The sequence below is a fragment of the Leptosomus discolor genome, chromosome 2 (assembly GCF_034619465.1).
Source record: "Leptosomus discolor isolate bLepDis1 chromosome 2, bLepDis1.hap2, whole genome shotgun sequence".
Classification (NCBI taxonomy): Eukaryota; Metazoa; Chordata; class Aves; order Leptosomiformes; family Leptosomidae; genus Leptosomus; species Leptosomus discolor.
The window spans coordinates 39323588-39349309 of NC_141392.1; the positions used below are offsets into that span (position 1 = coordinate 39323588).

Here is a 25722-nt window from a genome sequence, read left to right on the forward strand (position 1 = left end):
GAGATCCCATATGTAATTATTAATAGAAAGTAAATAAGCACTAAGATTTATTAGAAATGAAAAGCTAAGTAGCAAGTCAAGCTCAGATTAGTACAAGAGGACTGTGACTTTACTATCCATATAGGAACAAACTTGACAGGGCTTCTGGACCCTTGCCAGGAAAGTATGAACCACTGCAATGTGATGTGTTCACTAGCCCAGTGAGAAGTAAAACTATTTTTGCACATTCGTAATGCTTTCTATCAGAGGATTCGACAACAATTTACTCATGTTAAGGAGTTGTTGACCACCTATAATCACAGGGAAAACAGAGATACAGGGAGCTGAGGTGACTGGCCATTATAGTCATCTCACAATTATATGAAGAGGGAAGCACTGGTAGACCTGATTTTCGTTGTAAACCAGAAGAACAGGTGATATTACACTGGATGTAGCTACTGCAGTGTAATTCAGGAATAACATTTATGCCCCTACCACAGTTTAGAGTGCTCATGCTATACACAGTAATTATATTTATCAAGTCAGTGATGCATGCAAGATTATGAGAACCTCAAAAAGTTTTTATGTCCTAATGGAATTTGTTTCAGTCCTGTTTTATTCTCTTGTCTAGGCAGGTTTTGTTGGCTTTGCATGTTTTTGACAGGAAGGCATGTGGCGTGTAGTTGTTTTTAATTGCATTTTGGTTTGGGCATTGAAATTTGTTCAAATCCTAAGGCCAAAATGTATCTCAGGCAGTAGAAAATTAGGACTTCCGAGACAGAAAATGTTTGCCTGAATCCTTATAGAATGAAAGTGCTAAATTTGATGGTGATGTGTATTTGGAAAACTAATTGCTGCTAAAATCATACACAAAAATTCTAGCTGTCTAGACCTTTTTTGTGGCAAAGATGGTGTTGCCAGTCCTGAAACACTAAGAAATCATGAGTCTTGAATGTTACTTTTTTGTAGGCATTGAAAGAAGGGATTCATGTATAATTGCATGGTTTCCCAAGTTGAAGCTTTAAGAAAACAGTGTATTGCAGGAATCATAATGTAATACTGAGAGTTGGCAAGATGGAGAAGTGTCTGGTCCTTAAATTTTGTGTTGGAAACCAAAAGCTGAGATTTTTCTTTAGGTATAATATTTGGGTTTTATACTAGTGTGGTTCTATGGAATTGCATGCTCTTTGAGGGCAGAAAGTTACCATTTTAAACAAAAACATGCTACGTTCCCCTTGGACTTTGATGATAAATACTTTAGTTGATGTTCAAAATAAGAGCTTTCATTTCTGTCATTATATAATTTATTTGTCTGTTTAAATGACATTTATAATCTTCGTTAAATGTAGAATTTTTATAATGAAAATTTGGCTCTGATAGGAAACTTTCTTCAAGCTTGATAGCCTTTCTTTTTTTTTTTTTCTTTCCCGTCCTTGCTCTGTCTCTGTTGTAATTCATGTAAGGGCATATGGGTCTATGATAATACCCCAAATTCTAGTGCTTTTCCATCTGGTAATGATCACTACTAAATTTGTTTTCTGTCCTGCAACTGGCATAAAGGGAATGAAAGAGATAGGGAGCAGATGAGAGGATGAAAGAAGTGAAAGGAAGAAAAGACTTAGGAGCAACTGTTGATCTCCGTGCATAGATTGGGGGTCAGTTTGGCTAGAAAGGGTCTCCGAACACTCGGTAAACTCTACTCTGTACCAGGGTTTTGAGCATAATTGATTCTAATAGCAGGAAGAAAGAAATAGAATATTTTTGTGGGCATCTTATTCTTTATGTCCCCACTTAAAAGACTACAGAGCTTTCTGAACCTTGCTTTCAGCAGCTCAAAACTGATAACACCTTTTAGCTCCTCAAGATAGTGTTAGTTGTAGTGCTGACTATCACAGCTTTTGTAACTTAAGGTGATGTTACTTTGATAGTATACAAAGAGTTCCTTTTCTTGCACTTTCTTCTTTGCAAAAATGAAATTTAAGTATTGCAAAGAAAGGTAAGATATGGGGAAGGATTATAAGAAAGCAAAAATCATTCAGTTTGATATCACCAGGGCTCCTTCAGTGATAAGGTAGACTATCAGCTAATTTACTTTCTCAGAAAGACAAGCAGCCTGCTCTGAAGAGGTCTTCATCATTTCCCTACCGTTAAGTAACCACTTTAAAGAGCATCAAGATGTGTGCTATAATTTCAATTGACTTTTTGTTAATTGCTGTGTCTACTTGATGTTTTGCAGGCAGACATGACCTCATTTTGCTCATTCTCCAGTCAGAAGTTGTATAGCTATGGTTAGTTCAGTGCATAGCTCAAAACAATTAGTCCTGCTGAGAGACAGGATGTGTTAGCTGAGGTCCAGTTCTGCTCCAAAATGGGTGCATGGGTTCTCATCAGCCTCAGACTTCAGTTAGAGCAAATTTGTACCTTTCTGCAGAAAGTCACGTAGCAGACAGTACTCTTACAGAGCAACTAATTTTTAAAATCAGTACTAAATACAAATCAGAATTTCGGATGATCAGCAATTAAATCTATCTTCATGAGAGATTTCAACCAAGATATGTAATATTTATGTTGTTGTAATTCTATGAGGAGAAATTTTTTATGTGTATGTTTGACATATTATATTTTGTCACATTACATTTTTTAAAATAAAATTTTTCCTTGAGTTAGAAGGCATTTTGATCATATATGCCAAAACAGAAAGATCACAGACTATCCACAAGTTGTATAACTCTGTTTCAGGAACAGATTTTTGTACACAAGCCTTCCTAAGACCCTGAGACCCATGATTGTAAATACAAGAGGACTCACTTTTTTCCCCTGCTGTTTACATTAAAAGAATTTATTTTAAATTTCTACAGGATCCCCTGTCTAGAAATTTTGTACCTTATAGCCTGTTACAAAAACCATAAATTAAGTCCACTGCAGCATGGCTGTACTGGAAAATTATGTCCACCTCATTTGGCAGATGAGGAACATGAGAAACTAACCACCATACCCATGGTTAAAGAATTTCTGTGTCAGAGCAAGAAGTAGGGCTCAGACAGTGCTGTGTTTCTAAGGAGAAAGCTTTGAGAATCAATAAGTCTTATGGCTCTTAAATAATTCCTTGCCTTCATAAATGTTATTTAATATATGTTCTCCAGAAAAGTTTTACTGCATTCTTTATAAGCGATGCAATAAAAAGGCAAGCTTTGGTCAGCTGAAATAATGTTTTAATTAATACCATACATCCGACATGCAAATACTATTAAGACAACCTTTGATTAATGGGCATATTTCCTAAATATGTACAAATTAAATGAGCCTTGCATCTAATGAAGGGATCCAAAATTAAAACAAGTGTAGGAGAGAGACTCGAATACAGAATACAGAATTTTTATGTGTAAACGATTAAATGATTCGTATAGCCTTAGTCACCATTAGGTTGGTCATGTTTCTAAATATTCTAATTACGTTTTCCCACTCAGTCTGCCAGCTACAAACATTTTTTTACTTACAGATTTCTGCTGGCCAGAGTGGGAATTTGGACTTGAGCCTCTGATAGCAAGAGAAACCCTAAGTTTTTAAAATACTGAAAGGAAGTATCAGTGTGACAAAGCCTTTTGTCCTCCTCTTTCTGTCCAGTCATATGCTCTAATCCAGATCAGGTTGTTGTGTGACTGTTCATATCCACAAGTGTTTAGTAACCTCTGAAAAAGAAATTACTGGATTCAAAGTTGTTCCTGCTTCCAAGGTCTCCACAACATGAATGCCAAAAAAAAAAAAAAAGGGGGGGGGGGGGCAAAAAATGAAAAGGGGGAAAGGGAATGAAGCCTTTAGACTGTAGATACACATGCTCAATGTTGCCTATGTGTTTGTTTTGCAGTATTAGAACTGAATCCTGCCTAATGATGGGTTTATACCATTAGGTGGGTTATGCCAGTAATGATAGAGTTTAAACCATTGTCTTAAGTATTTTGAAAAAGAATAGACTAATCTTGCATGAATGATTTTCCCCAGAAGATTCCTACTGTCTTGCACTGTCCCTGAAGTTGATTAAATCCCTTTTACTGCAGGATGTCACCTGAACCTAAAGCACAGTAGGACATGGGTCAGAACCAGTGATGTTTATGCAGAGGATAAGAAACAGGGTGCAGAATGATTTTGACAGAAAACACTTGCAAGTTGCAAGGAGACATGAAGATCAGAGGCTTGTGATGGGAGAGGGAAATTGGGCTTGGAATGCCTGAAGGATGAGGTTGGAACTACAGCTTGATTCGAAACGTCTTTGTGGGAAGGAAGGGTGACAGATCTTTATTACCACACCAGGGCGGATGCAGAGTAGGACCAGCTGGGGAAAGAAATGAGGACAAAGTTGTTGGGGTCACTGAAGATGATTGAGAAACCAGAGTAGGGCAACAAAGACCATTAACTTGGGAGAGTAAGTGTGTTTGGTGATCAAATATGGGGAAAAGATGTAAGCCGAAGCACACAGAGGAGGCAAAAGGGCAGATCTGGGACTGGCAGGATGACGAAATCAGCGCATTGTACCAAGAATGACTATGTAAGGAGAAGTTCTATCTTCTGGGCTGGAAACCAGCTTTAGATATCCAGACGTGGAGAATATGACTGGAAAACGATACTCATGCCCAGGGGCAAAGAAGAGAGAGAATGAGAAGAGGGAGAGGTTGGAGAGAACAGGGCAGAAGAGACCAAGCTTGGTGGAAAAGAGTGGAAAAGAAACAGGCAAAAGAATTTCCATCCATTCACCACAGGAAGCTCAGAGGGAAGCCTTCTGTTATTGTGTAAATTAGTAGTACAGACTATTCTGCTGTAAACCAGCGGTGGTGAAAATAATCCCCTCTTGGCTCAGACACGCACAAGCTGGGACAGAACATTATATAGAATGCAAAAGCTAATGAAGTTCTCACACTTTCTAACTTTTGATTATCTGTGGAACTTTAATTTGTCTCTTTCATTAATTATACTATTAATCTTCAGTTATGAGGTCTTTTTTTTTTTTTTTTTTCTGCAAAATTTCTTCTCGTGACAATTTTAAATGCTTGACTTTGCCATCTCGGTCGTCTTCTTTTAATATAGTCCTCCTTCAATATGTAATCAAATTACACTGTAATAATAAATGAAAAAAATGCAGGCATTGTTTTAGTTGCTTGTTAATTGCTCATTTGATTAGAATGCTCACTAATTTGCAAAATGCAGGTTCTGACAATGGGTTTCATAGTCATTACTACAAATTGGTCAGGTTTTCCTGTAATTTCTTGGAGTGGACTCTCATGATTTAACTGAGAACCATGTGAAAATTCTCTCAATTAGCTGAAGTGTCTAGGCTCAGGATGAAATAATGCGACCTGATTTTTTTAGCTCTGACCTTTCTGGAGTGTTTCAAAGTGTGTTGGGCGTATAGTGTAGTCATTCAATAGCATGTATGACTGAATGCTGGTCTGAGTTGGGCTGTTATTTTGTTGTATTTTTTCCCTTGTCATTAGTTTGTGCCTGTGCAGCACGTTAAACAATTGAAGAACTCTACAAATGATTAGCCCTGTAAAATTCCTTCTGGCAGGCGTCAAAGTGAACAAACTAAATTCTTCTCTGTAGTTCATTGGAATTCACTCTGTACAGCATGAGGGGTTGAAAATGATGCAAATGTAAGCCTTTTATCATTTTAATAAATTTTCTTGTCAATGGTCTGAAACAACTTTGCAATACTTTTGTGCTTCCTTGGTCACAAAGTAAACGTCACAGACATACTGAAGATTAATATGACATGAGAGGAACTTTTCTCAGGCTCAAACGTATATTTGCAAGAAAGCAGAGTCTTCACTGAGATGAAATTTTTTGAGACAGTTGAATGTTATATAACACCAGTTATATAAATACGTAGTTAAGCTTTGGAGCTAGACAGGAAATGAGACTTCATGCACAGGGAATTCAGATACTGAGCTGCTTCTCCCTTCTTTATCTTTCTCCTTGCTGTCTCTCCTTTCTTTCCTTTTTTCCATTTTCTTCCAAGTTACAATGAAAAGTTGAAATAGTGATAATTTTGGGGTAATTAATAATTTCCAAAAATTTTGATCCGTAAATGTGAAAAAGTGATCCTCTATGGAAATTATTTTTGGCCTTTTTTTTTCACCCTTTATAATTGTAGTCTATTTCTTCTAGGAAATCATCTGTTAAGATAAAATTTTATTTTATACTGGAAAAATGTTGCACCCAAAAATGTTACCTTAGATATACGTACACCTAATATGGAATTTTTGTAAAACACACCAACTCTGGTTTTATATGTACTGCACACAGCTCACCATCAGCTATATTGAATCACTGATGCCCAGCAGTGAACGCCAAAAGCATCTGATGCGCCAGTATTGCTTTGAATGTGACTGTCCTCTCTGCCAGAATCAAGAGAAGGTAGGTTGAGTGAAGAAATTCCTTGCCAATGAAACAGAATTTTCCAAGGCTTGTCAGCGGCTTCTCTTCCTTTACGTAATACTTATCTTTTGCTACTAATTGAATGGCCAGAATAGAGAAGAAAATGACCTCTGCCCTCAGTGCTGTTTACGTTGCTGTGAAAGACAACCGTGAAGGAAAGAAAAGCAGGAAATGTTGACAACATGATAAGAAGAATTTCTTGCTAAAATATGCATTGTTCATAAACCTAGGAACCACTTTCAGTTCCAGGCTGTGGTTCAGATAATTTTGAGATTCAAGAACTTCTGAACATGAGAGTTAACATGATTTTAAACTGAAAGAATATATTTTTTTTTTCTATTCAAAAGAATAATCTTGGAACTTGAACTAAAGCCACTTGTCTGATGCTACAGGAAGGCTATGCTTATCCTTTCAATAATGTTAAATTAATTCTAATAAACACCTGCATCACTAATTTTCAAGAACTACCAGACATATTCAGTAGCTGTTAAAGAGAGTGGTGAACCTCCTTGGATGAGTGGTTTTTATGCTTTCTTTCAGAAGTTCTTGGGGTAGCAGATCGGTAGTTGTAGTAGATAAAATTTTGTTCAGTGTGACCTTTTACTAGGGTTCAGCCTAGCCTGGTTTAATTATATTCTGGGTTGTTTCATCTTTATACAGCCTGGCCAGAATAATTTTGTCTCCAAGCCTGATGAGTCATCAAATGGAATATGCAAAATTGGGCTGGTTTCATAGCAGTTTATGCGCTTTGTCTCTCTAGATATATGTACTTGTTCTTATTTTCACAGGTGCCTGTTTTGGGTAAGTCACATGCCATAGATAAATCTCTTCCTAGTAGATTAGAAATGATAAGAAAGGTATGGATGAAAATGTGATTCCATGGAGCATGATATGATTCATGAAATAATTGCTGTACAGCAACAAAGTAAAAAGTCAACCCAAAAGTTTAAACTTTGTGTTGGGTAGGACAGTTGTGTGCATGTAGTCAGCTCCAGCCAAAGTACATCCATTGAGTACATAATGTATCCTTTTATGCGTCAGCACGCAGTTCAAAAAAAAAGAACACAGAATAGTTTCAGGCTTATGACATAATGCTAAATGACTTCCTGTCCATGTGCAAAAGTTGTTGGCATTCTGTGCCCGATAGAGAATGCTGCAATGCTACTCAGATCCAGTGAAGGGAATTGAAGACTTCTTTTTGTCTTTCTTTTAAAGATGCTCATGAAGTGCCGTGAAATCTTAGATTAGTTTTGGGGAATGGCATCCCCACAGATCCAGTGATGATTAAGAAAAATATGTAGGCTAAAGAGTCTTTAAGAATTGCTTAACAGTTTGTGAAAGACAAGTGGTATAAAAACCATTCAGCATGTGGAATGTTTTAAGAAAGAGTATCCACAGGCTGGAGTACACTTCACTGTAAAAGTCAACATACAGCATCAAAAAATATTGTAGTGAGATTGTATGTGCATGTATTGATGAGAACAATAGTGTCATATGTAGGTTAAAAGTTATTAGTGGTTTTTTTTCTCTTTGAAATTTTTTACTGTTGTTTCAGTTCATATTCTATAGATCTTTTTTGCCGATTGGCAAAATTCCCTTGAGGATGTTACTGCAAAATGTTTGGAAAGCTCTTAGTGACTGCATTCTGAAATTCTGTAGTTTCCTTGTAAAGAGGTCTGTGATGGGCAAGGAACCTCATGTCAACTTTGTGTGTTGATGTCTATGAAGAAGACATCTTTATCCTCAGCTTCAGTCGAGGATGACTAGATATAATCTGCAGCAGTCCTCATAGTACTGCATTTCATTTTTCTGTGACAGAGGTTTTATAAATACAACTGTTTACATGACTAACTTGGATACATAGATTTTTTTTTTTTTCTATTAATCATAGTCACTGCTGGTAAGCTGAGAAGCATATAACACTGCAGGTACAGTGGGTGATAATATTTTCAGAAATTCTGGGGTTTTTTAAATTATGAATGGCTGGATTTAGATGCTTGAAATTCATCAGTTGGCAAAATTATTCAATAATATCCCTGCTGAAATACTTCAATACCTAGCCAAATTTCCAAGACATCTTGGAAAATTTTTAAAAGGCAAAGTCTTTGTCAACAGAATAGGCAATGTCTGCAACTTTGGGTCATCAAGGTTCGCGGATTCCACATTGTGATTCAATAAATATAATCAGCTAACAGTAAATTCCCATATTACAAAATTACTTTGCGAATACGATGCCTTATTCAACAGCAATCCATCTTGTAAGTCTTTGTTATAGATAAAAATGCTAATTTCAGTGTGGCTAAGAAATGCTTTATGCCTTCGAGTAAATTCTTGGGTATTGGGGATTCTTTCAGTTGTTAGTTATCACATCAAAAAATGTAGAATCCTTTTTCTAACAAACATTTACAGAGATCATAGCTTCTTGTTGCTCCCGAATTCCAGTCTTGCTGAGTGTGCCTGCCAGCTGCTGAGCACATACTGGGGACTGGTGAAAGCAGAGGAATTGCTCCTGAGCTGCACACATCAATTTACAGTAAAACTATGTCAAGTAATTTCCATTGTAGTTTTTATTCTACATCTTTTGTCATGTTTTAAAAGCTGTCATGAGAATACTGTGCGAAATATACATTAAAGTTTATATGAATTGCATATAAAACTTATATGTATTAGTACTTAGTTATATGTATGCTTATTTATTCATATTTATAAAAATAGTTTGCAAGTTTCTTATCAATGAAATTCATGTCTCCTGCTATATTTTCTAAAGGTTTATTCATTTAGTCTTATATACCCAAGTGAAGGATGAAGGTGGTATCAAGTTTGTGTTCTCAAATCAGTTACTGACTTCGTAAATGACCTTGGGTAATTCATTTTATTCAAAAGCAACCTTTGTGTTTTCTAAGACCCTGACCTTATTTTTCGTAATTAGTGAGAAGCTACATTTTGATTGGCACTGGGCTGAACAGATTTTTGACTAGAAACTGTATCAGTCTGCCTAAATCAGGGACCATTTTTGTGAATGTTCTGTGAAACTCGGTTTTGCTCAGTTTCACCAAATGCAGTGTGAAGATGACAATTCATACTTCTGATGAGTATTCTGATGTCCAAAGAATAATAATAAAGATGCTGCGTTTTCTGAGGTCTTCTAGCTTTAAGTACTGGATTTGTTTTAATGAGAATAATTCCCTGAAGTGGAATGGTTTGAGGTTTAGTCTACATGAGCAAATAACAGATTTAGCCTGCAAAATGCTACTAATTTCTCCTAACTTTAGTTAGGCATCTAATCTAAGCCAGTTTTTAGCCTCCCTCCCTACCCAAAGGACAGACAACCAGCTCACTCATACTGTCTTGCAGTAGAAATCTGTGAAAACTGGAATCAATGTAAGAGATTAACGGAATGCCTTCAAATAAATACCCACGCTTTAGAAAGATAAAGTCGGGTGAGATAAGTTATGCTGCTCCATGAAGTATGTACAAACACAAAATCAAGAATCACATGATTATGTTTCTGTACTAGCTGACATGGATAGCAGAGTGCACTTGCAACTACATAGATTTCAGCACACTGACATCCAGATTGTCGATAAAATTTGTTTATGCAGGTCACTTCAAGCATTTGTCTCTGGCTGCTGCTGTAGACAAATGTATCTTACAGCCAGTGCCACTACTTCTTCACTTATTTGTGCTGAAATTGATTAAACTTAGATAGTGGTTACATCATACTACAATCTCACAGTTTAGCTATGCATACAAACAAGAGAAGTGTGTCAAAGTGCTCTTTTGCCATTCTAGGTTACATAATTCTGCAAGGGCTTTTTCTAATATTTCAGGTCTCTGATGAACTATGATTTAAGAGGCAACTTTTCTAGGAAGAAATATTCTTTATTTCTCGTTTACTGTAATATTTCGTGTCACAGCTATGTAAATCAGGAAAATTCACTCCAACACCAGCAATGGCTTTGAAATTCAGTCACTTGGTCTTTTTAGCTGGATATGGCAACTTCATATAGCATAGGAATCTTCTCTAACCACTGCCTAAGTATACACATGGCAAAGGCTGCTTTTTTCAAGTGCAGCCCACCCACATGAACACAGTTGAAGTTGTTGAAGTTAAGCAGCAACTCCAGCTGATGCACACTGTCACATTCAGTGTAAGCAGGCACAGCCCTAGACCAAATGGAGAGGTCCATAGCTGTGCAGTCACAATTGCATTGCATATTGTGAGAGCAAATGTCCCTCACTGCTGGTGAAAGGACTTGAAAGTGAATCTCTGTTTGCTATACGTTACTATTTTTTTATCTGTCTCTGCAACTGTGAGCACAGCCATGGAATAATCCAAGTGCATAGCTGTCATCAAGGATGAGAAAATACAAACAGTGGCAACTAGCTGGACCTGCGGGTCTCAAATAATTTTTGGTGCCTGGTCCTTAATGTCAGCTGCATTTTGATTCTAAGAGGTCATGCGATAATGCTGGCCAGTTTCTTAGCAACCTGGTCAGCAGCCTGGCTGCTGATTTGACAAGGGAAGAGTAGCAAGTGCTAACATATCAGTGTAGACTGGTTAAGATAAGATTAAGGTGAACCTTTTGGCAATGTAGTTACTGCCAAATTAAATGGCACTAGCTACAAATCTAAACAATACTTTTAATTGATTTCAGCCCAAGTTGAAAATCAAAATAATCAGTATCTAAAAGAGGGGAAAAATACCTTGTCTTTCTAAAAGTCACTCATAGAATATTTCCTCACTGTCAGTACTTTAAGTTATTGCTACTGTAATGTCTTCTGTTCGTTGTATCTCTGACAGCTTTATACATTATTATTTGCTTCGTTTTAAGATCAGTCTCCACTGTAATTCAGAAATGTGTGCCTTCCTAAAAGCTGAACTCTTGGCAACATATTACCATTCCAGCACATAAAAGCCCCTTACATTAATTATAATTAAAGATGGGATTACATTGATGACAAACACTTTAAATGGAGAACAGTTTTTTCCACAGTCGTGAGCCAGAGTATTGTTCATGTTCTACATTTTCAGCCAAGGATTTTAGGGAGATTTGTGCTTATAGAACCACTTTGTTATAAGTTGTCTTTCTCCTTTGGAGCCAGGATTTAATGTTTTAGTCTAGCTTGGAAGGCTTTTATTTATTACAAGGTCAGAAGCAGTGAGTTTGCATCTGAATCGTTTTTATCTTTGGCCAGTATTTCATAGTTGCCAAAGTTAATAACATAATGACAGTTAATATGTTATTCCTCTAATCAGTTTATTGCTTTGCTTAGTACTTACTTATATTGCATCCTGAGTTTTGGTGGAGAACATCAGAAGTGCAGTTTCCAACTCAAGGATTCTCAAAATTACGTCACCTGAACAGCAGCCAAGCCATCTACATCTATATAAAAATGTCACTTGCAGTTCTTTAGCTGATATTACACTTCTGTACATCCACCAGCTCTTTTATAAAAAGAAATTAATAAATTCCTGAACCTACAGAAGTTTTGGCATTCTTTTCCTAGCCTAGGAAACAACACAACTGTAGTTCAGAAATTTCATCAAATGTAAATGGCCCTCTACATAAGTTGATCAAATTTGTTGCTAGAGCATATGTCTGTGGTTGATTTGCCTCACCGGGGTTTCTGAGAGATAGTTAGGTATGGCTAATGAAAGAACTTACAGAACATTTTCACCTTTGATCTTCATGTTTGGTGTCAGCAATACCATTGAAGTACATGTGCTTAAATCACAGAGGCATTGTTACATGATAAATGTTATTATTGACTGTTGCTTGAATTAGCTTGTAAAGGCTTCACGTAAAATCACTGTACTGGTGTTAGTGCAAAAATATCACCCCTCCGTCAGGGAGCATGTATTTAGGACACAGGAAATACAAAATCATATGTTAAGAAGTGCCTTTATAAATTGCTCAGTTGTTAAGTTCCAGAAGTTTGTGTCCCAGTTTCTCCAATATTTATTTATTTTCAGGCATTTACATTCTCACAGTTTCCCAAGTACAATATGAAAGATGAGATCTCCAAATTAATTCGAAAGATGAAGCCCGGAAAGCAAGGATTAAATAGGATTGTTGAAAAAAAGTCTGTTCATACAGCTAACTGAACATAACACCCTTGATAAAAAGCAAAGAATAAAGTAGGAGCACCTGTACCTCTAGTCATGATACTTGCAAGGGCACTTGCTAAGTACTGAAGTACTAAAGGTATATTAAAAAAAAAAAAAAAAAATTAAGAAAAATCAGGACTTTGTTCCAACAAAATACTGATTTAATCAGTTTCCTATCAAAAGATAGAGTTTGCAATAGTTCATTTTAGAAATTATCTCTTAATTCCTCATCTTCTTTTTACTGTTTTGCCACTGGAACTGCCTTTGAAGCAAACTACAGAAGGAAGTCAAGCCAGAGCTCAGTCATATTTCACCCACCTACCCTTTCAGCCCAATGTTAGTGTAACCAGTGTCTACAAAAGCCACTGGCAGTAATTAGCAGCCCACTGAGAGACTATGCTGGTTCTTTCCCTACGTGGTTGGCTGATTAACAGTTCCTTCCTTCTGGCAAGGCATTTAGTAGTGGCATAAACCCTGGATCAGTTCCTGAAATCCAACAGTCAGTCTAACACTCTTCTGTTCCCTTTCAGAGGATCTTACCCTCTTGGGATGTATTTCTGAACAGCCAAGGACAGAGGGCTTTTATTTTTTTATTTTTTTTTTTTGCTAGTGCCAAAAATGACACTAAAAAACATGACAACTGCTTCTAATTTCTGGGCTCTCTTGTTCATTAGCAAAGGCATCATCTCCAGCTTCTTACATGACTTCTGAGGCTTCTTCCGTCTTTCAACGTTGTAATTTTTTTTCCATCAAAGGGCAGTCTCAGAGGCAGAGACAAACAGACTGTGATCTTTTTTCCATGACAACTTACCTCTCCCAGTTGCTTCAGGACTGCCTCAGTGTGCTCTGCTCACACTTTGGCAGCAATCAGCTGGAGCTCGCTTGGTTGTCAAAGGTCATGGAAAAGATACTGCTGTTCTTAGAAACAGACATGAGTTCAGAGCTGTATGCAGACTCCTTGTGTGTTCAGGGAATCCTTAATAGGGAAACCTATATCAATCTGGGCCAACAAATTCATATTTGGAGCCAATATAGGAGTTGGAGTGTGGCACTGTCCCGGGAGTCTGTATTTCTGCTCATCTGAGGGGAGGAGAATCTTACTTCTTTCAGGGGTAGCCATCTAAGAGGAAATGTAAATCTTCTGGCAGATGTTTTAAGCAGAAACACTTTTTTGCCAAGGGAAGGGAGTCTGCTCTCATCGCTGTTTCAGGCTGTAGCAGCTACATTTAAGTGCCTGCCTAGCAGTGTTCCCCTCTTCTGGATGTCTAGCTTCCTTGGGACTGTCATTAGAACTAGTTATTACTGTTATGATTTCTTTTTCTCAGATGGTGAGACTCATTCCTATATCAGACACTATTTGGTCTCTGCTGAATAATAAAGAGAAGTAAGAAAAGTCTCACTCTGGGTTAGCAATCTAAAATAAACATGAAGACAGAATATGCTCAGAGAAACAGCAGTAATTTAAAACATAAGACTAGATAAGACAAACTATTTTCCACGCACCTTCTCCTTGCGGTGATTTTGAGGAAACTAGTTCACAATTTTTTTCTGAATATATATTGAAGCTAGTTATTGCTTTATCTGATTCTGGATCTCTGAAATCTCTTTCATTGAGGTTGCTGTAAGGTCTTGTGTGTTTCAGCCTGTCAAGTTGGTTTCTAACATCAGTAGTACCTAATGGAATAAACTTGATTTTGGATGCCTTTTCTTGATCTGTTTATCAGGTGCTTTGTTCTAATCTGCAGGATGTTCAGTCTTTTCAAATCCCACGAATTAGATAATTTATTGGAATATGATAGATTTTAATTCAGATTCCGTTTCAATTGGAAAGAAGGATGTCGCAACTTTAAAACAGTCTTCTGGACTAACTGGGATTCAGTGTTCTGGTTTCAAAAATATCCTATTGAAGGTCTCAGCTTTGGACAAAATAACTTGCATCAGAGCAAGAATGATGTTTTATCCTAGGTGTCAGAGCACTGTCAGGGGACCCCACAATTCTGTCAGTGCTTCAGGCAATGGGTGAGGTTCAGGTGAGTCCAGGATACAGACAGTTCTCTGTATCTTTCTTCTAGATTCCTCCTCCAAATCAAGTAGAAATATGAGCTTTGCCTTCCCGAGTGTATGTTGTAACCAATGGGCTATGAATTTTAAAGATGAAGGAAAAGGAAGTGAGTGGAAATACCTTTTTTTTTTCTCATCAGCTCTGTGGATGTAAGCTAAGTCCCTTTCTGACAAGGAATGAATTTTACTATTTACCTTTAAAGGCACAAACCAGGACATCAACAATATATGGCCTGATTAAAACTTCCGCCTTTGCTGGCATGCTGTATATTTTGCTCCCTCCATTTCACTGTTTTCTCTCCTGCTAGACTCTCAGCTCTTTGGGGTGAGTACTCTTTTTACTCTCTACAGCCTGAAAACCTGCAAAACAGCGTAGCTGTGATTCTGATATTGCCAGATTTATAAATAATAGCAACAATAAAGTCTACAAACTTATTGAGTTGCACCAACATGGAGGAAGAAAAAAAGATGGGAAAGGACTCTATCAGCAAATTTGTGAGTAATGGCACAAAATTTTATTGTCTCACTGAAATTTTTTTGCAGTAGGCCGTCTTCAAGTAATTTCACCAAAAGCTTTGTCTTCCCCAAACTCACTCCCTGTTGAAGACATCACCCAAAACTAGTCCAGATGAACGTTTTTTGTTCTGGAAAACAACCTTTTTCAACTGTGGTTCCTTCATATCAATGCATCACGTGCCTTTCTCTTCAGATTCTGAATATACGTTTTTCATACTCCAAATTTCTGGTTCCTAATGCCATCCTGATCGTATACTATATACTTTCTTTATGATGTTGGGCGGTTTGTCTTCTTTTTGTTTTATTTTCCTTAGCTGAAAAGTTGTCCTAATAAATCTTACCTTTCTTACAGTATATTTTTTCTGAGGTTCATTACATGTCCATACAATGCCTGGAATTCACTAGAATGAAGTACCACATATATCAGTAGGTGTAAATCCTCAGTAAAAAAACAAAGGTTATCTTCATTGCGATGTCTGTTGTCCTAGTTTTCTGATAATTCCAATCAGAGGAGAGGAGTGATGAGTGGTTTTGTAAAGTAGACTTGTGCATAGTGAGCCCTGAAGTGAGATCATGATTTTACTTTATATAGGTCAAGAATGGGTTAAAAAATTCTGGAAAAAATGTTAATTTAGTAGTTCAGATTTTAATCTGATAATCTACCCCATCGTTAAATCTATGAACTAACAATCTCCTTAGCCTGTCTACTTGCTAGGAATAACAGGGTATTCTGTAATCCATTTCACTGCAGTTATTTTTTATGGTGAAGTGGACACATCTACACCGGACAAAACCAGATCTTAATGGGAAAAGCAATGTTGTCTGCGTATATGTATGTACATAGGTGTGTGCATGGAACACACAGGGACAATTTTAAAGATATACCTTTTTGTAGTACGCAATGTATTACACATGCAGTACATGATGATAGTTGTTGTCTTTTGCTGCTATTTGTTTTGTGATCTTTGGTAAGTAATGTACAGCCTTGTTTCACTTCTCCCTCCATAAAATAGATATAGGAATGCCCATTATACAAGTAACATTAAAAAGATTAATTATTCTTCAGAATATGCCACATTGTGGAAGGGCATCTTTCACTTTAGTTTTCTTAATTAAATGAAGAAAGATGGTTTTCCTGTCAGCTGCCTCTAAACTTTTAGACGCTCTTTGCAAGACAAATTTTATTTTAATTTTATTTTTCAGAGATTGATTAGTTGATTGATTGATTTAGGACCCTGTGGCAAGATCATTGGGTATCATGACTTCATTCTAATTATTTTTGACAGTATAATTCTTCAAAGTTTGGGGCTTTGGCTGAATTTGTAGGAAGCACCATAGACTGGGAAAGACAAAATCAGGCTCTTCAGTGCCTAAATCAATTGCAGTCCTTAACTAATAACCTCTGAGGTCTACTAAAGCAAGAATGAGATCATCTGAATAGCAAGGAAGCCTATAACTTTGGAGACTGTAAAACTGCAGACTGAATGCTTTGGATTAAAAAATTACTGTGATAAGCAATATGCCATATCAATTTCTTGCCATTAATTTGATTAATCTAACAACAAAGCAGTAACTAAAGCTGTAGTTACAAATTTTGCATTTGTGAGCTTTGTTTTTAGACATGAGTAGGAACTTTTTATTGTATGAAAGGTAGCAGGCTTGAAAAGGTTCAGTTTACTCCAGCCATGTGAGTTACAGCAGAGGACTGTGTAATTTGTTGACCCATTGCAGGATGTCCTGTTATTTTCCACAAGGTTGCTGCGTGAATTGTATGAAAACCATCGATTACACTGCAAACAGTGATTTGAATTGTGGAGTGTGGTAAAGCAGAGTATCACAACTCTGCTCAAGATTACACACAGTCATTAAGAAGAATACCTTGCTGCATCATACTGCTTTAGAAAAGATAAGGCATGAATTTTTGTCTTCATCAGTGCTGACGAGTATGGGATATAAACCAAAGTTTCTGCACTTCCTTTGACAATATCTTGGCAACTAAATATTTACTATCAAAATATTTCTAGTGTACAACTTTACATTAATTTTGCATCATTCCTGTGCATGAAAGAAGTCCTTCTGAGCTTTGAAAGCTTTTGATGTGATTCCAGCTACTGCCTAATAATACAGTAGTTTGAATCTATAGATGTTTGGTATAGGGTAGAAAATACTGCGAAGTTCAGCTACTAGTACATTGTATTTGGTTAATGAAGGTGGAGATCTGTGCAAAGTGAGCTTCCTCTCCCCTACCCCAAACACTCACCTGTAAATGAAATTTAAAAAAGGAAGGGTTGAGACAGCATGCTCTTCAGAGAGGCAACACTCATCCGTCTGACTGGGAAAAATATTTTAGGACAACAGTATGTCTGTTTTTAAGCAGTAAATGAAGTACTTAGTGGAGAGTACTTAACAAGAGACAGAGAAATCGATTACTAGTACTGTGAACTGTTTGGAAAATTGGAAATCCAATACAGATTATATATCACTAAATTATGTTCTTCCAGCAGGTCCCATGAACGGTTGCTTCCATGTAAGTCAAGATGTCTAACTTTCAGGACATGTTTTGTGATCTAGACTACCTCTCCTTGCTTTGAATCACCTTGGCTGATCACCATTGATTTCTGAGGCACATAAAAACTTGTAACAATGGCAGTCAACAGGAACCAGCTGCATGATAGCTATTCAAACAGAAAATAAGGACGCAGAAAATATTCAAGGGTCTTATAATAGTTTCCATGACATTATGATATTTTAGAGAATGCCCTTTTCACTCTCTGGGATGTGGCCATTTTCCTATTTTTTTGTGACAATGACTAAAATGTCCGTATTATTGAGTCAGAATAAAAAAAGTACTAGAAAGGTACTGGAAACGGTTTGTTTCAAGCACTCTTTTGCTTTATGGAGTATTTCTAGCTGCTTCCCTTAAAGCCTGGAAGAACCTCTACTGGTTTAAATTGGTATTAGTTAGAGAATAATCAGTGGTGATCTGCCAAGGTGATTCAGTAATAATTCTCCAAAGTAGTTGTTCTTGAAATGACTAAAATACTGTACAGTATCTTTTAAAGGTATTTGCATACCTGTCCTTTGATTATATGAAATTAATATTCAGTCAGGGGATGATCAAATTTGTTGGCAAAATTCTAGAGGAGGAAACTCCAGATACTGTACAAAATTAATTCAGCGTTTTTTTACTCATGACTTTAAAAAACTTGGAGACTGGTCAATGTGGATTTGAGCATTGACACTGAATATTCAAGCAATATGCTGGTGAGTTAGACAGTCAATTTTTATCAGCACTCTAGGAATTGCCGCTTTCACTTTTGAAATCTATTAAATATTTTAAGGTGTAGAGTAGATTGATCAACTGTGTATGATCTTAACCATGTTGCATGTGTTTTTCTAACCCCTAAACTCCCTGTGTTTCATACACAATCATTCAGAAAACATGTGCTATGGTAAATATTGTTAGTTTACATTGCAGTATACATTAAAAAAACATAATTACTATAGTTACTGTTTTATTGTGTGTTATATCATGCATTAAGATATTAAATTGTTGTGATATTAGCATTCAAATTAAATATCTAACTTCATGTCAGTATATCTTCAGTTAGAACCAATAATTCAGTGGGCACAAATTCCTCAAGTCACTGAAGCATAAATTGAACTTTGATAGAAAAATAACTACACCTCTACTTAGTGAAGTGTTTAGTCATTCGCACAAATATTAACTTTAATGGAATTTATGCATGCATTTAAACTTAAGTACATATTTCAATTCACTGATGAATGTGGATTGGATTATGCATTGTGAATACCTGAATATTCTGAGGATTTTGGACCTACACATCTCTTCTGAGCCAGTAAATGTCCTCAGTGGCATTCTGTGTCTCCATAGGTTGCAGAATTAAGGAATAAAGCAGATTTGCCTTATAGCTGTCAGTTTCTCTGGTAAGATAGATATAGAGATTCCCTTAAGAAATGTGCAATGTCTAAGGCAGTCTGAAATACCAGTCTCACAGTTGCTAGGAATTAGGCTGAACAGTATCCTTCCTCAGGTGACCAAATTACCCACAGGGTTTTTTTGGACTGATGGTGGAAGTTACAATGGAATTACAAATGTGCCAAGAATTTTTGGGTGGTCTGGCATAAGGCCCTATTTCTCTGATGCTAAACTGTAACTACTTTCCTTTGCTTTTCCTCCCTTCCTCCTGTACTCTGGCTTTTATGAGTTGAAAAATAGTGAACTTCTATTTCTTGCTCTTCCTATGGTCCAATCAATTTTTATTTCAGCTTGTAACCTATACAGATGGGAATTTTGCAGTCAGCTCTAAGCTGAAATTAGGAGGTTTATAGAGGCAGTGCTGTCACAGACACAAAACTTGGTCCTGTTGCTCATGGAATAAGCTGCAACTTTCATTGTCTTGACTGGGAGTAGGTATTGGGGTCTTGGGCCTGCAAAGTGCCAGTCATACCCAGGGGCCCAAGCTGTGTGCGGCATGAGGATTTTGTAAAACAGTACAGAAAAAAGGCAATGAAAATGACTAGGATAGCCCTTGTGTAATTATGACTCCTTTTTCACCAAAAGGAGTAATTGTATTTAAGGGACCTAGTTTTAGAATATACGGGAAATGTTTAGGTCAGCAACCATAATGACCAACACTTAACTGCAGTGACTTGAGAATGGGTTAAATACACGTGCCTTTCATTTGAAGAGTCTCCAGGCAAAATGCTATGGTGAAGTTTAGCTGCCTAGCCCTATGTATTGTTTATAATTTGACAGATCTCTTTAGATACTTTCTTACTCTTTTGCTAAGTAGCCTAGTATCCTTGTATGCTGCTTTTTGAGAGAGGAAATGCTGTCTAATGTTATTTGCTTCCATTTTTATCACAGAGAATGCATGTAAAACAGAAAAGCTTTAGTATTAACACTTGATCTGTGAACATTATTGGTCTTTAAAAAGTTCAGTTGGGCTGTGGTGTTCAAGACTAATGAAAGCTTTGAGCTTTTTTGGTGTCTTTTACTACAGGAATTTATACATGTACACACTAAGTATATATACATTCTAAAGATTGTTCTGACAACACACTTAAACATTAAATCACATGTTCATCAGTTATATATAATGCTTACCAAATAGTTTCAGAGTGTGTCCGTAATAACTCTGTTTCTACAGTACCCAGCGTTTTCATGAATGAATTGGAAGTAATTGCAGAATCATTGCCAGTAAAATTCATGGATGACAAAGACTGAGAGAATAATAAACATTTATGAGGACAGGTAAATAACACAGAGTAACTGGAGTCGCTTGGTTGATTAGACCTATTGAAATAAAATGTGCCACCGCTGCAAAGGTAGATCATTTCCACGTCTGAAATGGGGATCTACAGCTTTGATTTATTTCAGCATATCTCAGACAGCTACAGTGTAAATGTTGGCATCTGAGCTAATTATTCTAGACTTCCTTTATGGATAAAATGGAGAAAAATGGACGCACTTTGACTGTTACTCATCTGACGTGTTTTAGAAGCCTGCTTTAGGGTTATGCAAATTACACCCTGAGAGTGCCTCTTTTTTCTCTGTGAAATGGAAGGGTAGCACAAATGTCTACATTCGGCTAGATGAGTCTCAGTGTGGGTAGCTGAACAGAAATGGAAAACATTGTGTCTCCTTTGGCAAAGAAGGCTGATGTGACCCTTGAATCTATAAGCAGGGGAGTCAGTAGGGAGAGGCATGTTAATTTGCTTCACTATAAAACATTTATGAGATTGCCTCTGTAACATACAGTATACAACTGCAGTGATCTTTGAAAAGGTGTTTAAAAATGCTTGTGTCTAAAAAAATCACATAAATTAACAGCTGAAGTGTGATTGCAGTGGATAAGAGTGGAGTATGTGTTTGACAGAAATGCAAGTGCTATTTTTGGTGTGCAGAATTTTGAGCCTGACAGATATTGGACTTGCAACTGGAGAGGTTGAGAACTATTGGTCTGTTAGCCTCTCTCTTGTGTTATGCTTTAAGATTTAATTAAATCTAAAATGTTATCGGTATAAAGTTACCTTATCTTATAATTTAATTTTATTAAATTAAACTGACTTCTAAAAAATGGACTTGCTGATCTTAATTTTCTCTTTGTTAAAAGCATCTCATTTTAATAAATTTCCCACAGTTGTTTTTTATGCCTCTTTTTAAATTCTCAGTAGATGTTGTAATGTTATAACTAAGTTGGATAATGTTAAGGGAAGGTTATTCATACTGCCATGTGAAGGTGCTTGGTTTTTTGCACTAATTGAACGCAGAGTCTGGGGAAACCTTTGTCTTGGTTTGAATGCCTAAGTCGAGCACTTAAACATGAATGGTGTGAACAACTGTTAAATTTTCCAATAACTATACAATTTAGAATATTACTAGCCTGTGCAGTTCTTATGCACTTCCACATAGGGTCAGTAATCCGTGAAGAGCTGATATTGATTATGTGAGGTAGTCCAGCCTGCCTAATACTGAGCAATGTACTGAGCAACATACTACTCAGCTGCAATATGACATCCAGCTGCAATGTGTCTTTATTTTACTTTCAGAATTCAAAAATAAAAAGTACAAATTCAATTTGTTCAGGGGTCAGTTCGCCCTCTCCCAGTAACCTCACAGGGCATACAACATTGTTTTTGTCTGCAGACAGAGTAGCTTTGGAATTGCCATGAGTCTCATCCACCCTCTTGAGACGTATGACAGAAAAGACAAGGTCTTCTCTTCTGACAGCTCAGCTTCTGGTGAGGACAACCTTCTGCAGGTTGGAAAGGATGATTGAACTGGCATTTATGGAGCTGGCATTATTTTTGTGAGGCAGGGCAGGGGAGCTTTTGAAACTTCAGAAATCACGTGTAAATCTTGAATCAAGATAGGGCTTTGTGCACTGATCATTTCATATACTCGTAGTTCTTAACAAAGTACCTTTGCAAGAGTGAAGGTGAGTGAAATCCTCAGCTGAAGCTGCAGGCTCCTATAAACCACAGCCCTCATACTAAAAGATAAGCTGTCTTTGATGCTGAGTTTAAACTTCATCTAGTATGCAAATATAAATCTAGCCCAGGTTCCAGCATGGAGTCAAACTCTAGTACCACAGTTCGCTTCACAGCAGCCTATGCTTCCTAGTGAGTATACATTTTTCTTCAGCTATACAGTCCTCTATCACAAGCTGCTGTCCCATCAAAAAACTGTGGCTTCAAAGTGGAGCACAAATTATCTATGGAAATGAGAAAGACTGGAAATGTTTTATGAGATGACCTCAGATATTTTGGGAAACCACTTAAGTGTGCTTTCTTTTGCTGTGCCTGTAGCTACATGCACCTGTGATTGCCCGGCAGGCCTTCATACCCTGTTTGCTCTGGAGCACTCAAATCACATATTCAGTTTAGCAGCAATGTAGCAGCTTCTGTATCACATTCTCTAACCAACATTTTTCTTCATCTGACCCCTACCATTCTATGATTTTGTGATCTTACTAAAAGTGAAGCTTCAGGAGACCTGCAATATCTTCTACTTGTTTAATGCCTTCCTTTTGCTGCCAAATATAAAACAATGAGTTACTGAGGTTACTAGAAACATACGTTCAGTAGTTGCTGCACTTTAAAATAGAATCAGAAATAGAAAATAGTTATTTATGCTTTCAGAGCATAATGTATCAGGGATCTGTTTTAAAATGTGATGCCCTAATTTAACTGTGTCTGAGCTCTTCTGACACCTACTTCAAACAAAATCTAAGAAAATCTCTTTTGGTTTGAACCCATCAAGTTGGTCAGAATTGTTCTGTCAGATGCACACCTGTAGTTGCCACTTAAATTTTTAGAAATTAAGCAAATCATAAGCCATGGTCAGCAATTTATGTGAAATGTTCAGATATTTGAGGTATCTGCAGCTTTTAAAGTGTTAAAATATTACAGTCCAGAAAACTTCCTTTTTAAAGATATTTTTAAAGCTTCCACAAAAAGAGAACAAGAACAGAATTATATACTGTTGTCTCACAGGATTGTGATCACATAGCCATAGATTTCGTGACCAGAAGGAACTATTATGATTACTTAGTGTGATTTTTCCTGTCTTGCAAAAATACCATACCCAATAATATTTCATATTAAACCCCTAATTTCTGTTTGAACTGTGGTTTATAGGCTTTTACCATTGTAAAGCTGACATTTGCTGGTGCTTACATTATACTCTTGTATTCCATTTGTGTATTTAGAAGAGAAGATATTGGTCATGGAAATCTTTAGACCTTGTTTTTTACTCCTCTTAGGGCAGCCTAGCACTCCAGTACCCCCTACAAAGCTTTGCTCTTTTCTGCCTATGTGCGACTGGATATCTGAACACTGAAAACAGGCACATAATGAAGATGCCCTTGGACCCACTTCTTGTAGGAGGAAGACTGGGAAGGAGAAAAAGTGGTATAGAAGTTACTTATTGTTTGGAGTTTCCTGTCCCCACTTCCCCCTTCTGTGGAGGGAGGCGGGGAATGCTTCACGGTTCCTCTCCGTGGCAAATCTCTGTCTTGTTTCTCTACCTGTGTTTGTAGAAGGGGAAAGATGCACTTTGTAGTGAGGACAGAAGATCCATGTCCTATTTCTGTCCTGTAGTGTAAGTATGAAAGGAAGACTAGCCCTTAATCAACCGTTGCAATGTTCAGGAGATTTTCAGAGGTGCAGCGCATTACAGATGAGCAATGGTGAGGCTGCGGCAGTGCATTTGGGCAGAGGGGACAATGGCACTGACTGGTTGGCATATGCTTGCTTTTGTGAGAGAGACATCTTCTCTCAGAGGACATGCTCTCTGTGTGGGAATCTTTTAACAACATAATGTTGTTAACGTTAACAACAGAGAGATAAAACTCTGTGTGTTTTATCAAGAAAGCTGTAGCAGCACCTGCCATGATATTGGAAGAATTGAGATGGAATTGCATCTTACCTTTTAATGAACAAATTTCTCCTGCACATACTTGGATTAAGTGGAAAGCAGGTGCTGGAACTATCTTCCATCTGGAATAATTTCTCAAAATAAGTCACAGGATTGATTTTTCTGTCCTTGCGCCCTAGATTGTGGGTTCAGCTAGCACATCCCGTGACACTTTGCTATGTTGGGATAGCAAAGAACAGTGACTACTAACATCGTATGTAAAAACAGTGGCGCTTGAAATGAATAGGTAGGGTTACTTATACTTTAGGAAGTGTAAGAAATAGACGAGTAGTCAGGGAAAGAGGAGTCGTGTAAAGTAACAGGAAGGAAAGAGAAACATGTATCTGTACTTTGAAGATTATTTCCAAGGAGAGTTCAGTTAAGGATGGGGTGTGTTCAGGACACTAGAATAGCAGAAGAGATACAGAGAGAACTAATTCTTACAAACAACATGGCAGCAAAGGAATAGGAGGGGATGCTACAGGTGAACATTTTCAGATTCTCATTTCTGTGGTGCCTGATGTCTGTAATTGTTTCAGGAGACAGTGCTTGTATAATAAATCTTCCTATCACTTAAGCCCAGAACCACAGAACGTTTTACATTTTATCACTATGCAAACAGATTATAATCCTCATCAGATACCCTCTGGTTTTCTTATTTCTCTCTCTTTTGTTACAGCTTTGTTATAAGTGGTTATAACTTCATTTTTACAAGTGTCACTAATGGAACCTAAACTGTGGAAAACTGTGTAATATTTAAAGCAAATATTGGCATTTAATGGTGTATTGTGTATCACAGACTATTTTCATGAGCATTTACAGGATGTGCTGGGCAGAGTTGACCATGTCTGTTCTCAGGCTCCTGAAACAGAGATTGCAATGAGTATGTACAAATTTTAAAAGTCTGAGGAATCACTGGATATAAAATCACTAGAAGTATTCTGAAAGAAAAACAACTAATATTCTGATCTACAAGCTATAGAAATTATGATGTTCAAGAAAGTATTTTTAAAAAATTAATCTTGCTCTTGAATCCTTTATACAGTGAAATTACTGTGAAATTTAGGGGAGGAAAGATGGCTCTTTATGGCAGGAAAATTTTGCTTTACAGTACATTTTGCATTTGCCCATTTTGAAAGACCAAATAGATTTCAAGTGTAGAATTTTGTCTGGTTGAATTATGTAGGTGAGCTTTCATGTTTTATGTACCCTAATTAAAGTCAAGAAGATGTAAAGGTACACATTGTCCTTTTGAGAGGTGTCAGGTTTGGAGAGTTTAGCTTATAGATTGTTTTACTAGAAGAACTGAGTGTAACTGGGAATTGTTCCATCTAAAGGATTAGAAGCATAGATCTAAGCAGTCAGGGATAGGTAGTCCAAAGGATAGGTAGTCCATGGAGATTTCCAGGAAGCTTCAGTGTTAAGATGATGAATCCCCAGGTGTGTTTTATCAAGAAAGCTGTAGCAGCACCTGCCATGATATTTGAAGAATTGAGATGGAATTGCATCTTACCTTTTAATGAACAAATTTCTCCTGCACATACTTGGATTAAGTGGAAAGCAGGTGCTGGAACTATCTTCCATCTGGAATAATTTCTCAAAATAAGTCACAGGATTGATTTTTCTGTCCTTGTGCCCTAGATTGTGGGTTCAGCTAGCACATCCTGTGACACTTCTGCCT

At 37.0% G+C, this 25722-nt stretch overlaps 1 protein-coding gene across 1 annotated transcript in view; it reads left to right on the forward strand.

Moving 5' to 3' along the window:
• Window positions 1–25722, forward strand: part of SMYD3 (SET and MYND domain containing 3) — a 434008-nt gene that overhangs the window by 350746 nt on the left and 57540 nt on the right. Inside the window, exon 8 of the mRNA XM_086460934.1 lies at window positions 6277–6387. Coding sequence (XP_086317060.1) covers window positions 6277–6387 — 111 coding nt within the window. The remainder of the gene's footprint in view (window positions 1–6276; window positions 6388–25722) is intronic.